At 41.1% G+C, this 16,277-nt stretch overlaps 1 protein-coding gene across 1 annotated transcript in view; it reads right to left on the reverse strand.

Annotated features, from left to right (window-relative positions):
* Nucleotides 1-1,866: 1,866 nt before the first annotated feature.
* SLC30A8 (solute carrier family 30 member 8) overlaps nucleotides 1,867-16,277 on the reverse strand; it is a 292,123-nt gene continuing 277,712 nt past the window's right edge. The window contains exon 8 of the mRNA XM_085604072.1: nucleotides 1,867-3,556. Within this exon, the coding sequence (XP_085460198.1) occupies nucleotides 3,411-3,556 (146 nt within the window). The 3' untranslated portion in view covers nucleotides 1,867-3,410. The remainder of the gene's footprint in view (nucleotides 3,557-16,277) is intronic.

Genomic DNA, 16,277 nt, shown 5'->3' on the forward strand with positions numbered 1-16,277 from the left:
CATCTGTAGTGCTCACTGCATTATACCTTATGGGTGAAATATGCGCTACTGCACAGTCTTACCACTTTGGCCTTGAGATGCCAGTCAGGTATCAATTGTGGGGTAAAAATGCACACCAAGGGCAGATCCACTGTCACTTCTATGATAACTGTACTCCTTTGCACTGCCACTTTGAGAATTGTCATATTTCCATGTCTCAGCCACAATTAGATTCCAAGCCTTCAGCCGCCTGTTAGACAAAGTTAATTACTCTGCTGGCCAGCAGGAGGATTAAAGGCCTCATCACACAATGGGCCCTCACATTGATTGGCCCAGTTCCTGGGAAGGGAAGGGGAGGGTAAGAAATCTTCAAGTGCTAACTAGCTCTTCACACTGCACTTTGCTTGGGCAAGCGTAAGCACAGAGAAACAAAGGAGGAAGGCCAAACTTCTGGAGCCCAACACAGGAGGCGCGTCCCTTTGAGGTTTTGGTGGGAAGGGATCAGGCAGCTATATCAGTTGGGGGTGGAACTGATACTCCCAGGTAAAATGTTTCATAGACCATTTAAAGTCGCCATCTTTAATTGTTCCAGAATGCTGTGCAGGAGGGTTGGGGTGGGGTGGAGTGATTTTGTGGCACCCTAGGTTTGGGCAGAGATACCTACCCACACCCACGTACAAACACCTGAACAAGGGAGAGACACTTGAAGACACTGGACCTGGGGCTGTGACAATGGAATAATGCCTAGCTGGGATGACGAAGACCCTGAACCACTGATAAGAAGGACCTCAGGACTTTGATTTCAGCTGGTTGCCAGGTCTAGGGTCTCTCCCGGCCATGCCAGTTGGACTCCACTCCTGAAACACAGGTACTCTGCAAGATGGCCAGAGCCAAGGGACCTGGGGAATGGGGCAGGAAGAGAGGCAGAGGGCAGGCCTGGTGAAGGGAGCAACAAAGATCAAACCCCAATTAAAAGTGCCCTTAAGAGGCCAAGCGGCCTGAAGAAAATGCTCCTGGGGCCTAGAGCTGGTCGCCAAGGGCAAAACGACACCAGAATGAGGAAAATCAGCACAATAGGGTGGAGAAACCAACATCTAAAGCTTAGTTCCTGCACCAGACAGGTTACCAAGCATGTAAATTCAGCTGGATTGCCCCTGGGAGAATCAAACTCCGAGGGTTAGTGCAACATACTGTCATACATTTTTATGTGGAGGGGGCATGCCTGTGGTCCCCTCCCTGAGATCACTTTTGTTTCTGGGGACCCCATTACCTTTGAGCCTAACACAATCATTTGCATTCTGGGGCACCTGGGACAAAAAAGACCAGTAGGGGCTGCAGGCCCAATAAGGTCACTGTGTAATCCCTCACAGTTGCCCATGCCTGTAAAAGGGGAGTGAGGAGGCACAGCCAGCTCTGCAGGATCCACCTTCAGTTGTACAGGTGGGAGAGACAATGCTGGGTTCCACACTTGCACAGGAAGGGCTCCCTGCACTGGCCAGAAGTAAGCATTCATCAGGTGCCCCATTACAGGGTCATGGGCACCCAGTACCCAAAGGCTGTGCTGTAACTAAAGGAAACAGCTTCAGAGAATACGACAAAAGAAAAGTGAATAAAATATTCTTCGGAGGGGCCACGGAGTGCCCCATAAGATCCATGTGTGCCAGGGCAATAAATCCATGATCCTGGGAAAGGCTTCATATGTTTTTAAGCACTCCTGGACCCTGTACTTTTGTACACGGGGTCTTAAAGTTAGGGGTCACCTATCGTTTGGTCCTAAAACTGCAGTGGCATCATATCAAAAGTAGAAAAAGTACTTGTGTCCACATGAGATTGAATTGACAATACTTTATTGAATGGTTACATGAACAGTGGGTCATAACACGTTAATCAAGATCACTGAGAGATGGTATCATCAGAGTATGTTATTAACGTGGTTTACAAAGACTTTAAAAGCTATTTGTCTATTTCTAAGACCGTGGTGACACCTTTAAAAAGCCATTAGGCCTGACATGTTATAATTGCACCCTATAATATTGTTTCTATGCGTATGTGTAGGAGTGCTGTGATTTCTGATTATGACATGCTGTCGTGCCAGCTACTCTGCGGGTGGCACCAAAGGTATTTTCATCTACCTTATTGTATATTTTCATAAGTATTTAGCAGTGTGTGTAAAATGCAGTTTTCCCTTTTAGAAGAAAAAAGCACTGACTGGATAATGATTGGGGCTGGGAGTACTAGGCCACACCACCTCCTTTGAGTAGGCGTTGGACTGCTATCCTGCGTTACCCTGCGAGAGTCAAGTGCTCCAATGGGGTACCTGGTTCCCAGTAAAGAAATAACTGAGGATGTATTGCTTGTGAAGGACTCATGTATTTTGCAACTAATAACCCAATTTCTTACAGTAAGTAAGAAACAATTTTCAGGGCAACATGATTACCATTGAAAACAAATGCAGTCTTTAGATCATGAATTATGTCAGTTGTTTGAAAAGTGAGAAGCATTGCATAACTTTAGAGTATTAGTAACGATAAAATTGAAAACTGGAACACAATACATTAAAAAAGTGTAGACATGTGAAGGAATAAAACAGGAGTCAGCAAGTAAAACTACAAATGGAGCCACATTGAAACACCCATAAGAAACCACAGTAATTCTGATTTTTTTTTTAGAAAATATAGGCACATCTCAGTTAGTGGTTGTTACCAAGGCCAACCAACCAAAGACAAAATTATGGTGGAGAATGTCCAAACTTGGGAGCATGTGAAACAAAGTTTAAAAATATTATCCATTTGAAGGTCAGAAGTGGATCATTCATCACAACAATCAGTCTAGTACTTCTCTCATGGATGTCCAGAAAGGGGTGAGGCTGCTTGGTGATCACTCTCTCACTCTTCTTATACATATATATTTTTAGACTGGTCTGTGTATCAATGAGTTGTGGAAGGTGGAGGAGGAAATACAGACTAGTGATTAAATGTTTGCAGTAAAATGATGCATTAATTCTCAAGTCCATTATATTTTGCATCCTGCAATAAAATGCAGTAAATTTACAGAAGTATTTTGGATCTTAATTCTTCTTTTAGAGGTAATTAATCTGATCCATCGTAGCACAGACTTTTTTTCCATGATAAGGCTACTTTATCATGTTAGTTGATGCCTTTATTTTTGATGGGAGCACACCATATGTGCCATACACCACCAAATTGAAGCTTTTCAGTGATTTAGTGTACTGCAAACAATGAGAAAATTACTAAATATTTCTGGTTAAATAGCTTCACTAATGAAAAGTATCTTTCTTTTATGCTGTCATGTCACCTGGATTGCACTGTGCTTTCTTGTTGACTGGCCCATTATGGACGACACTGAGTACACAGCGATAACCATTGACTTGTAAAGGCAGTGGTTTGTTCTGGTACATTAAACTGTCTGCTTTACTCTTTCAGATCCTGGCAAAAGGTACAGTTTGGCTTCTGGTCTACTTGTTGTTCAATTTGAATGGTGACTGAGTGGAAGGTGAAGCTGTCGAATACCGTCTCAGTAATTTCTTTCAGCACTAGGGCTTGATCCGCGGAGTCTGCTGTTGATGGCAAAAATAGAAACACATTGTTACGCACAATAGATGTGTTAATACAGCAATAGCCTGTGTCACAGTTTTAATAACAGAGTAACACAAAAGTCACTATAACCACTGGTTACCATGTATGCACTTCTAAATTTCATAATAGCAATGTATTATTCATTTACTTGACAGGCTTATAATGCATGCAGCTACCGGGAGGGGTTTCCCGGCGCAGGATAGATGCAGATAACAACTGTTAGAGTATTGTATTGTAATCTAGCCCGTTTGTGTATTTTTGATGTGATTTCTAAGAGGCTTGTAGTAATCACTAATGTGTAGGCAGTTTGGACGAATGGTGTGCTAGGCTGTGTTTTTCGGTTTAGTGGTATTCTTCATAATGTGGTACACATAACAACAGTTTTGGGAAGGTTTCATCACTAAAGAACTAAGCATTGTACCCAAGTTAGCTTCCCGCCATCTCATGCACATCCAATAACACAATTTGCTGTTTTGTACAGAGCTAAACATTGCATTCAATCTTTTATTTGTGCCTTTCCATCTTTTGTGGAGAAGTACAGGTTCCTCTTTTGCGTCTGAACTACTGTAACTTCCTTAATTTGGGAATCCCAAACTATCTCCTTTTGCAGCTCCAGACTGCGCAAAATACTGCTGCGTACAAGTTATTTCGCCTTTGGAAGAAATTAGTTAAAAATTGACATTCAATTTACAACCCAATGTTAGAACTGCACCTTTAGAATGCGTTTAAAAGCTGCTGCAGAAATGTTTTCACTTAGAAATGACACACAAAATAATGTACTCCCATTATAATGCAAAAGAATTCTTCTAATGTATAACCAATACCCGCAAGAGTTATTAGTAATTTAATAATGCAGGGAAAATGTACTTAAAATGTTTAGAATATCGAACATATGCGTAAACATTCCTTTGTACTAAGCTATTATTCTTAAGAACGTGCACCTTCAGAATATTGAAATTACAGACAAGGCCTGGAAATGCATGCTGGAACACCCCAAAACAGCATCGCGTAACGCGAAACTGAAGTTCATCCAGACGATGGTCCTTCATAGATTATACCTTACCCCTAAGAGGATTCATCGCATGTTCCCAGAATCCTCCCATTGCTGCCCCCGCTGTAAAAGAGATGAGGCGGACTTCCTTCATATGCTATGGTCCTGTCCCTGCCTTCGAGACTACTGGGTGGGAATCCGCCACTCTCTGAGCGAAGTCACACAAATCCCGGTCCCGGAAGATGCTCTGAACTGCCTCATAGGCCTCCGTAGATGCACAAAGACGCAGAAGGTGCGATTAAAGTTTGTAGACTTGGCCCTCATATTAGCAGTGAGAGCCTTCACCATGAGTTGGAAGTCCCCCAGATGTCCCACGGTATCCACGTGGCAGGCTGACATGCTTCAGTGGGGGAAGGCAGAGGGTGCAGCTCTTCGCAGAAAGGAAGAGAGAGGACTGAGAAAGCAGCCCATTTCGATGGACTGGAAGGTTATGCTGCTTGAATTAGAATCACTTGACTTATTACCCCAGCAGGATGCCCCAACCCCATAACACACAATGGCGCCCTGCAACTCCTTAGCTGTATGTTCCGAGACCCAAACCCATGCATTATAACTTGAGGACACTACAGTCCGCCGAGTTATACACCACTAGCATCCTATCTTGATTAATATGAAAGCTGAAGTAAGACTGACCAGGAGTCGGGGTTGGGCGGACTAGGGAGGGAGGGGACACGGTTGAATAGGTTCTTCTTGTTAATTGAAAATGTAAAGGCTTTATACTGTCAATCTCTGTGCTGGGACTACAATGTTTTAGTACCAACGATGTCATTGGAGATCATTGTCCTTCGTTTCTATATATTGCATAGAGTGAAATATACAGAATTTGCATGTAACATATATGCTGTAACTACTACAATTACAAAAGACTGACTCTGTAGGATACTCATTGCATTGTACGGAATATCAAAGTCATCAATAAAGTGTGTTAAAAAAAAAAAAGAACGTGCACCTCAAGATCCTATCATTTCGGCATTTGCTCATAACTTAATAAATGTTTATTTAGATCATTTGCCATACATCAGCATCTTACTAACACATTTGCTGACTCCTATCATGTGATTCACTCAGCTTCCTCACTCCATATCAGATCGTTTGCCTGAATAAAAAGAAACTGAATACAAAGAGTTTGCTAAAATAAATAATGAATTAGACATTTATGTATGTTTCATTAGAATATATTGAAAGTTTGCCTCCGCTTTTCTAAACTGGCCTTTGTACTCATACTGAAACACCTAGAGCATCCTTTAGCTTAGTTAAGAAGATTCTCATGAGAACTTTCCTCCATGTAAAGACCTTTGAGACAGTGTTATACTAATGTACCAGCATAAACGCTTATTGTGGGAATAGACGAAAGGGACATTGGATCCTTGACAACACCATCTGATGAGAGAATATAATTGGATAAGAAGGATCAGCGCCTAATATTGTTTGCTACAATATTTCTCAGTTTATATTAACAAATGTTTCTAGCTGGTCGAGAAGAGGCTTTGGAGAAGCCAAAATGTGATGCTGGTAGACCCATCATCCTTGCCTTGCTACTCTTCTCCTGGTGAGTTGTGTTTGCTCATGCTTAAAAATCTTTTCTTTTGGATCAATACTACTGCAGAAATCATCTTATTATTGATGGTTGCTACTGCAACTGTGGGGAACGTGGCTGAGTTTCCAGAGCAACTCTTTATGAGAACTTCCATTTTATCCATACTTTGCTCTTCCAAAAACTCTTTATGGGTTCTATTTAGAGTAATTAATTAATTGTTAATTAATGAATTCCACATTAGAGTTGGATAGGTCCCTTAGTTAGTTTAGGGACATTTTCTTTTATGGAACACCTTGTATTGATTTATGCTGTCAGTTACCAATTTCTTTATTGATTTCTGTAAATTGACTCATTTAAATAAAACTACAAAAGCAATACTAATCTTTTAAGATAAATAAAGGTGTTGAAACCTTTCAAAACCTCTCGCCATTGACTGAACATCTAAAATTCTAATTGTCGATGATATAAGCCTAATTTATATTTTCTTCTTGCTTCATTCAGAACACGGTGGCAAAGGTCCATCGACCTTGTTTAAAGCCATCAGGAATTGCCAAGAACGAAATCTGTAAATTGAGTGTTAAAGTTTTGAAACCATACTTGGTTAATCCTCAGGCTTTCCCGCACCTTCCTCCCTGGAGTTCTGCCTCACCTCATTTTGAAAAAATACTATGACTCCCTGTACAATATTTAATCTCTTTTAAAGCCTTGTGTTTTCGCCATCATAGTTTTTGCCTCTGGCCCTGCCTATCTGAAATTGAAACTCTGTTCCTATGTCCCAAGTGCTGGCTATCTCCAAGAGCCGGAAGGACCTGCATTCTCGTACCTGAGTCCTAATCTTTGAACTCATCCCCCGAACTCCAGCACCCCTACCCCCCCCGGACTTAGGAAAGAGAATTACATGCATTGCTTTACAGTAATAAGTTTAAAGCCTACATTTTCTCTCAAGTATAGTACATGTTGATGTGATATGGGTCTGCTGGTGCAAGGACACCCTCTGGGTTAATCTCACACTTTAAAAACCCCTAATCAAGCATTCTCCAACTCTGGCTGAGTATTCTGATGTAGTGAAAAAGGAGACATTGGATATAGATGAAAGGTTATTCAATAGTCAGAGTCATCAACAAAGAACTGCAATACCTATGGCAATACTAACACTGATAAAAGACTAGTGTCTCCTCAGGAAGAGTTTGGAAGGGTAATAATTACTAAAATCCTGAGAAGAGAAATGTAATTTCTGCCTGAAGGGAGTCTACTGGCATTGTCAAAAGGAGTGATATTGGTCATCTCTGCTGAGGCCCCTTACTCTGTGCGGAATGTTTACTACTTTTGATGATGACGATAAACACCTGCTCTGTGTGTGTAGGCTTATGAGTTCAGATGGCACAGATTGTATTGTCAATTAGGCAGGTGATAAATAGATTTCAAAAGTCTTTATTTGATATTATTTATAACAAGGTTTAAGAAAAGCCTACTTTTCCAGTAATAGTTAATTCCCAACAGTTATTTCACGGACAATGGTTACTTCATTAGGAATGTGAACCTATTTAATAAACTATGACGCTTCACTTAATTTTTTTAATGAATTCATTTGATCACATATTTATTTTGTTTTTATCCAGAAGATCAGAGTGCTAAGGTCAGTCTATAACATTCAATTGTCTATGATATCAGATTGTCTTCCTTTAAAGCAGCTGTCATTGATGTTATCTTCTCTATTGCTCTGAGTATGATCAGATGTCACTGAGGAACAGACAAAAGCATAGTCACTCCTTAATGAGCATTAAATGAGCCACTGAATCAGTGGCAAGGGATCTAACAGATGAACTCTACCTGAAGGCCTTTCATGAATTGCAGGATGCGCCAGTGTGAGATAAGATGGCTTACAGAACGGTGCTCTGTTTCATTGCTTTTGAAAAAGTTATACATTTGTTGTACAGTACAATTGCAGGTTAGAGAAGATACAGAATATTTCAGGCATAAACTGCCTTCTATGCAGTGGATTCATTCTAGACCCTCGACCAGATTCAAGAAAGAGTTTACTCTTGTTTGCAAGTTTTAGAATTTTTCGATCCTAGGCTAATATGCCAGTTTATCAGACTGATAAGGTGTCCTTATATTCAGATCCTCACATGTGATGTGTTTGCATCACCAATTTAGTCTAATAAACTCCAAATTATTTTGATCTCAGATCTAACTACATTCTTTATTAGATCTTTTGATAGAGTAATCCAAAGCAGTTTATCCCTACTGAAGGACCATGCAATGACCCTAACTTTCAGCTCACCATAAGGGATGGCTGTTCTCTCATATTCATGTAACACAGAGATTTGAGTTTGAAGTTATAGCCTTTTTTTTTTTATTCGGAGGGAGGCATGTTTAATCAAACAAGAACGGAAAAAGGAAAACAAATATATACATTGATATGCATTCAGTTATAAATAATATTACAATGCACATAATCCATATTTCTATAAACCTTAACACATTAAATTATTTTACCAATACATGTATGTAGCATTATTGTACTAAATAAGTTCTAAAATGTGAATGCATTCATAAATATAAATAGATCATGATAAACGGATATATATGGTTCCCAAAGTTTAAATTCCAATAACCATGATAAGCAAGATTATTTTATTAATTCAGATGTGCCCAGGCACTGATTGCATCCTAATCGATACCATCTGCAAACTGATCTAACAGTCTGGTAAATTTAGTAGCATTCCTGGAGTGAGAAGCATCTTACTTTTCCTTTCTTTCTTCATTTTCCTAAGCCACTCTGAAAACCAAGGAATTAGTTTAGTCCTCCACCTTTGAAGTAACAATGGTCATGCTACTAACATCAAGATGTAAATCATCTTTAGATGACTTAGTGATATTTTACTCACGGGGTATTTAACCAGTAAAACTATGATGGGGTTGCAGAGGATTTTAATCTGTAATTGTTCTTCTTAATATTGAAAAATGGAAACCCATAACTTGCCCAATTGGTGCAAAGCCATGCAACGTGGGACTGTTGGATTTGGCCCTTGAAGAAGGTTCATCCCACATCTTTTTGCTTTCACCCTTCTGTTTTCTGAACCAATTTTATTGACTTTTAAGTTTACAACTTCTAACCACTGCTAAAGAGCTTGTGCTCTCTCCTTTAAATATGTTAGAATAAGCTTACACCCAAATGCCATTTTCAACCTGATGCTTGGCATCAGTATCTCTCAAGTCAGTAAATACTTTCATTGTAGTTGTGTGGTCCTGGGGGTAAATGTGTTTGCAACCTACAAGAATACAAGAAAAATCCCCTGTTGCCCCTGTCTTTTTGAACGTTGTGAAAGAATGTTTAACATTTTACACAGTATATGTTGACCCCTGAGAAGCTGTTGCTCAAGTACGCTGAATTTCTTAGTCCTAAATTCTACAAACAACATTTAGTTAGTACTAGTATTCACACCTGAGCACCAACAAGCTGTTATTCTGTCACTGGAGAAAAAAGTTACCTTTGCAGAGAACCATGGGAGGACCCCAAAAACAAAGCAACAACTATCTAAAACAAGCATTTGCAATGCAACCGGTTTCGCCTTTGGGACCTTAAACGTTTTTAGCAATGCAGCATATCATCTTGGGTGCTAAAAAACGAAAGAGCCGTGTATGTATCCGATGAGGTGGAATGGTTATGGGAGGCCACATCGCATGTGGGTGGGAAAGAGGTCACATGCCACAGAAGTGCACAAAACTTGTGAAGATGATGCGACGTTGCTGTACGTTTGGTTACTGGCCACCAGGCTGTCACAAGGGGAGGAGCCCGCACTCCCAAACATGTTTCAATGATAAAACCGAAGCTTGAATGGTTTCTTCTTAACGGAGCTAATGCAGCAACACTATGGAGACCTTTCAATGGGGAAAAATGCCAGTTGACCCAAAAAGATGTGTGCCGCTCCTGGTACGAGCGTGAAATGTTAGGGTATCTCTATGTCATGACAGAGGTGAGATGCAAATGCTAGGGCAGAATGTGCTCCGGCAAGGTGAGGTCGTCCGCGGCTCAATATAGCTGTGCCCTCAGCGCTGCATTTGTTTTTATAAGCACTCCCATATTATTGTCTATTTCACTGCATTTTTTCATTTTCTAAATGATTAAATATGAGAAATGTCGTGCTGTGCAGAGAGTCATATCTGCATTGGTGCGCCTGGCCAACTTTGTTCTCAGGAGGAAACAGCCTTGGTGCCTTATGTTGTGTGTGGGAAGCTGCTATGGGAACACAAGAAGCTCAAAATGTGAAGAGTATCGGGGGAAGGAGGCAGCTGCTCCCAACGCTTGTCTCCTCTAACTTTAGAAGCGCAGCCAAAACCGCAGATCACCCGTAGGCAAAGCCTGCTCCCTCAGAAGCTCACCGACCTCGTCATCCTTATCGACAAAGGCACGCGCTCGCCCCATGACAACGCACCCTGCCCTCAACTACAGAATAAACGCGCAATCAAAAGTGCCACAAGAGATTTGCCTCACTAAAACACCCACACAACGCACTCTAAAATATACTACGCATGCACCCAATCCACCCGATAACACAGTAAACACAAACAACACACATACCCCAAAATACAAAGAACACCCCACCCCACAAAATATAGTGCAAAGTCACCAACCAATCAAAGGACAAACAAGCATTGAAAATGCAACAGGACTCTGATTTCCCTGAGTCCTATTGCATTTTCAATGGAAGTGCCGGCATGAAAGAAGGCACGAACGGGAGGGGTGAGGGGGTAGTTGAGGTACAAAAAATTACAGATTGCGGAAGGGAACGAGGAGAGACAGGGAAGCAAAATGGTTTTAGTAGTAAAGGGGCTGATAGCCTCGGGAGAGGAAAAATTACGCCATGGCAGTCAGGAGGCAGGACTAAGACGCCAAAAAACAATCAAAATGCAGGAATTTTCATTGCAGCCAATCAAATTTATGGCTGGAAAGTGGGCGGAGCTTCCCCCGCTATACTGTATACAGCGGATGGCCTAGGCGAAACCTAAAAAGGAGCAATCTACTGGATTTGAGTAGTACATTGTTCTGCTTACAGAAAATCCAAGTATGCAAAACTTGGCCAGCAAGCATTTCTGTGACTGCAATGTAAGCCTGGTAAGGTCTATTCAGCTACTGCCCTCCAGTGATGAATGATTTGCTGATTTTTTTTTTCACTCCATCTTATATGCCAATTCCAAAGGTATTGCTAACTAACTTTCCTTAAACTAAATTATATTTGACCACACAAACTCACCACCAGGCCAACTTGAGCATTTCTCACTAAGAGACTTTAACACATTTTCTGAAATGTCTTTCTTTCACCATTGACTGCAATGAAAAATCTTATTCCCATTATATTCTATGGAAGCATTTGAATTTATGTCTTATCTGTTTAATGTTTTTACTTTTTATTGTATCTACATTCGGCAGAAGGATGCTTTTGCAAGAAATTTATGAGGATGGGTACATCAAATATACAAATGAAAAACTTAAAGACATAGTCATGGGAAAAAGAGACTTGTGTATCAACATCATACCCTGGGACTACTGTAGATGTGGGTGTTAATGGAAGATATGCCACAAATTGTTACCATCCTCTCAGTTCCCCTTCCCTCCTCTGGAGGGTGTGTGAACACAGTTTTCCTGATGGCTGAGTCCCAGTCAGTTGCACTGTCGTGAAAACTACTGCCTGGACCTGGCATGGCAGGAAAGGAGTCTGAAGATCCATCCATCCAAAGCTATGCTACTTGCATTTTTCCTTTTTGGACTATCATGACAACTATGGCAAACCCAAGCAAAAATAAATACTGCACTGTGAACCAGACTACCATTATGAGGGGGCATTGAGTCGGCGATCGACAATTCTTTAGGATGGGCCACTCTAGCCATAAAGCAACTAGTCCTCGGCTCTAAATGCTAAACAAGACCATATTTCTCTTTCAGCATGTAAATTCAAGGGGAGGGTGCTGAAACGTAACGCAGTTAGTTGATCTGAAACTCAAACGTTCAGTTCATTTAATTTGGCAACAGCATAAAAAGGTTAACCTATAACGTTTTTCCCTAGACTTTTACTTGTGTGTTTTCAGTGCATTTACGTAAAGTGCATAACATCATTAAAGAAAAGACTCATTAGTTCATCAACAGGTCGGAAAGGGGAAGAATGGAGGGACAGGTCTTTGATGGCACTGAATTCAAACATAGTATTGTCACAAAAGTGACAAAAAATAAGGTCAGAGTGTAGCAGATTGTGTGGAAGCCTTGGTCTAAGGTGGTGTTAACTGTTTTGAAAAGGAACAAATCTGGTGGGGCTCTTTTGTCATAACTGACAAGAACATAAAAAATAAAAAAAAGAATCTTGATGAAAAGAACAGTAGCAAGGTTATTGAAACACCAGAATTATTCACAACCAGCCAATGGGGACAATGGAACTTCAGAATGTTTCTGTTGGCCCTCTTTGTTGCTAATCCACCTGAAGTTTCTTGAATTCTCCCAGTGCATTGCCACCTCATTTGTAATGATACATTTTCCCAAGTAGGCTGTGGCTAAGGTGGATGTTAGAAAAAGGACATGAGGATCACCTTGAGGTCGTGGAACGTTGCTTGCCAATGCTTTAACTTTCATCTAACCATTCTCAGTACATGGCACCTTCTCTGTCTTCCTCTGCTTGACCTTGCCAAAGTGCCAAAACAATAAAACAATGACTCTCGTGCTTTCTTTTGCGGAAGGTTAGGAATGGATGTGGGTACTGGAACAACTAGGATGCAGCTGAGAATTACCATGGTGGAGTACTATTTTCCTCTATTCTTAATTTTTGTCTTTCTTTTCCATTACTGGTAATCATTGCATCATGGGTGCAAGTCCCACTGTTTTCCCTCTGGGTGCTGTGTCTCAGCTCTGCTCAATAATCATATTCTGTTTGATTATTTTGACTCTGGAAATCTAGCGAAGGATAATGTAAGGCCAGTAAAGTGTATAGGAAGAGCAATAGGCCACAAGCTAAAATGTAACCTAAATTGCAGCATGCTGTCTATAACCAAGAGATTGAAACAAAGCTGTGCATTAAAATGAGATTTACATTGGCGTCTAGCCTGCCGTGGTACTTTGAGTCTGTGCTGACACATTGTGAAATCCCAAGGTTCACTGGCTCAATGTGTCTTGGAAGGCCCATGTGTGGGCATCAATCTCCACATCTTCTCCCCAAAATGCAGCACCAACTGGGAGACTTGGCAATCAGCCTCATCTACATCCTGCCACTGACAATTACTTTTGCACTCCACTCCGTGGACTGCTGATGGATGGCTATTAGAGTGCCTGTGCTTGATCTTACAGTGCTTGGGCTCTGAGAGGCTGCTGGTGTTTTGTCCGCTGTCAGCCAGTCTACTTGCTTTGTAGCCCATGATCATAGCAGGCTGCCTTCAGGGCATCCTGTCATGCTGAACTATCATCCAACCATCTTACAATTGACTCCAACTTGTAGTCTTTGTAATTTACATCCACCCTTCGGATATTTCCAAAGCAGTGGGCCATCTATGTGACCCATTCTTACACTTGGGTGACTTGCATTCACCCAAGTTACCAAAAAGTGAGCCAGAGCGTGTATGAGGAGGAAAGACTGGTTATTTGTACTGGGAGTGGCGAGGGGTTCATAGCACAATAAATCTGTGCTCACTTCCACTGTCAACTTGCTCAATAGAATTCCTACAAATGTTAAATCCATTTCCCGCAGAAATCCACTTTTGCATCATCCAGCCGCGAGACAATGCCTCTGTTTAGTTTGAGTGGGTCTAATTTTTTCTTATGCCCTTATTAGAAGGGCCAATTATCCAGGACATCAAAAAGTGAACCAAGCAGGTTTATAGGTTGTTAAGCAGCAGTGATAGTGTCTCAGGTGGTTTGTTGCAATACTTATGTGCCACCTAGCTAAATCACTATGGATAGCACACACATAGTTGAGATATTTCCACCTTGGCCAAATATAGCTGTCATCAGGCTTTGGTGCTCTTGTGCAATCATACTGTGGGAGAATGTGTTGCTGTAACCATTAGTACTTAATACATTTCGATTACACCTCTTTGCTCTAAAGCTTAATACGCCATTGTGGTATGCCACAACTAGTCTGCCAGGGTCTTTTACTTTTGCTGTGTATTGTAATGACTCTGAAATGGCATGCTGTAAAGCCCAAATGCTTTTCTGCTTCAGTTGCAAAACTGGCATCCCCGCTGTGAGGATGCCAAAGATTAACAAAAAAACCATGCAGCATGTACTTCTCTCATGCATTTTAAAGACTGTGAGCTATGGATGACCTAACTCTTTCAGTTCACTCGGGTTCATCCTAACATGGGGCCACCACCATAGAAGCCAGCTATCTATCAGCAAAAAAAGTATTATGCAAACTGGGTTCTTTAATCAATAAAAAATTAAAACTACTCTTTAGCTCTGTTCTCTGATTCCTTATTGAAGACATCTTTTCATATAAAACAAGTACTTTAAAAAAGTGAAAAGTAAGGGCTATAATATGTAGCCGTGTGTATCACCAAAAAAGTATTATGCAAACTGGGTTCTTTAACCAATAACAAAGGAAAACTACTGTTTAGCTCTGTTTTCCATCTCCTTGTTGAAGAAATATTTTCACATAAAGCAAGAACTTTGGAAATGTGAAAAGTAGGGGTTATAATATGTAGCTGCGCATATATATTAAAACGAATTTCAAAATGGCAATGTGGCACCCTGATAAGAAAGGCATATCAATAGTGACATTAAAATTTTGAAACAAGTTTATAAACAAGAATTGGTGTCGGATGCCGGCCTTTTTGGGGTTTATGTCAATGCTTGTTCTGTAATTGTTTTATGTAAAACTTTATTGTTGAGCTGCTTCAGAGTCCTTATCAACATTTAAAAAAAATTGGGTAATAGTAAAAATATGTTTTTGTTCTCAAAAAGAACATCTTGTCATAGGTGACCCAGTCACTGTAAGGAACTACTTTGTGAGTGGACATGCTTTTAGTAAAAGAGCAGAATGAAATCACTCACAGATGAAGTGGGCTGTTATCTCTAGCAACCCAAGATGACCTTTCTTTTCTTTCTACTACTTATGCTCTCTACTGATGAAGGGCTAAACCCAGAAACATGTGTCTAGAGATAAGATCACTACCTGCACGTAAGCGTATTGCATTTACCAGAATGCAATGGGGTAAACTGTGCTGGGATGAGAGGCAGAGTGCTCCCTCCCCCCTGGTGTTTAAAAGGCTACCTTGAGCCAACAAGCTGATTAGTTCACTTTGGATGCACTTGTGTGCTGCCTGTGGAGTGGTACTGTGACCTGTGAAGACAATATCTAAATCCTGGGGACCCTATACTGAAATCTCTTCCACATTCTGAGAATTCAACAATCTCAAATTCTTTTAGGATATGTAATTGTGGACGCTATTATACAAAATACCTGTGGTGTGTGTAGCCAAAGCACCCTTAAGACCATTACATTTTGGCAGTCCACACGGCACCCCTTTACACTGACCTGCTCCCTGCTGACGAGAGGCAACTACCTCGAAACACGTGTCCAGGGATGGCTAACGCAACACATACTGTTTTTTATACATCGTGGCATAGGCGTACCCGCCGTCGCCACTACATTTACCACAGTCCTTTGGGGCAACTTGCTGGTGTGACGAGCAGTGTGCGACCAACCTTTGCATAATTTATTACGGCTCCCTTGAGCCAACGGGCTGACGAGCCTTGGATCTGCACCTGCGCGCCATGAGAGGTACTTGACCTGTTTTAATTACATTTTGGCAGTCCACACGGCACCCCTTTACACTGACCTGCTCCCTGCTGACGAGAGGCAACTACCTCGAAACACGTGTCCAGGGATGGCTAACGCAACACATACTGTTTTTTATACATCGTGGCATAGGCGTACCCGCCGTCGCCACTACATTTACCACAGTCCTTTGGGGCAACTTGCTGGTGTGACGAGCAGTGTGCGACCAACCTTTGCATAATTCACCCTTAAGACCATGTTGACTTCTACCTTGTTGACATCTAAATCCATACTTGACGACTTGTACATCTTTGCATCCTTTTTCCAAGCTCCATTATAAATATGTCTGTGGT

Source organism: Triturus cristatus, chromosome 5_1, assembly GCF_964204655.1.
Source record: "Triturus cristatus chromosome 5_1, aTriCri1.1, whole genome shotgun sequence".
Lineage (NCBI taxonomy): Eukaryota > Metazoa > Chordata > Amphibia > Caudata > Salamandridae > Triturus > Triturus cristatus.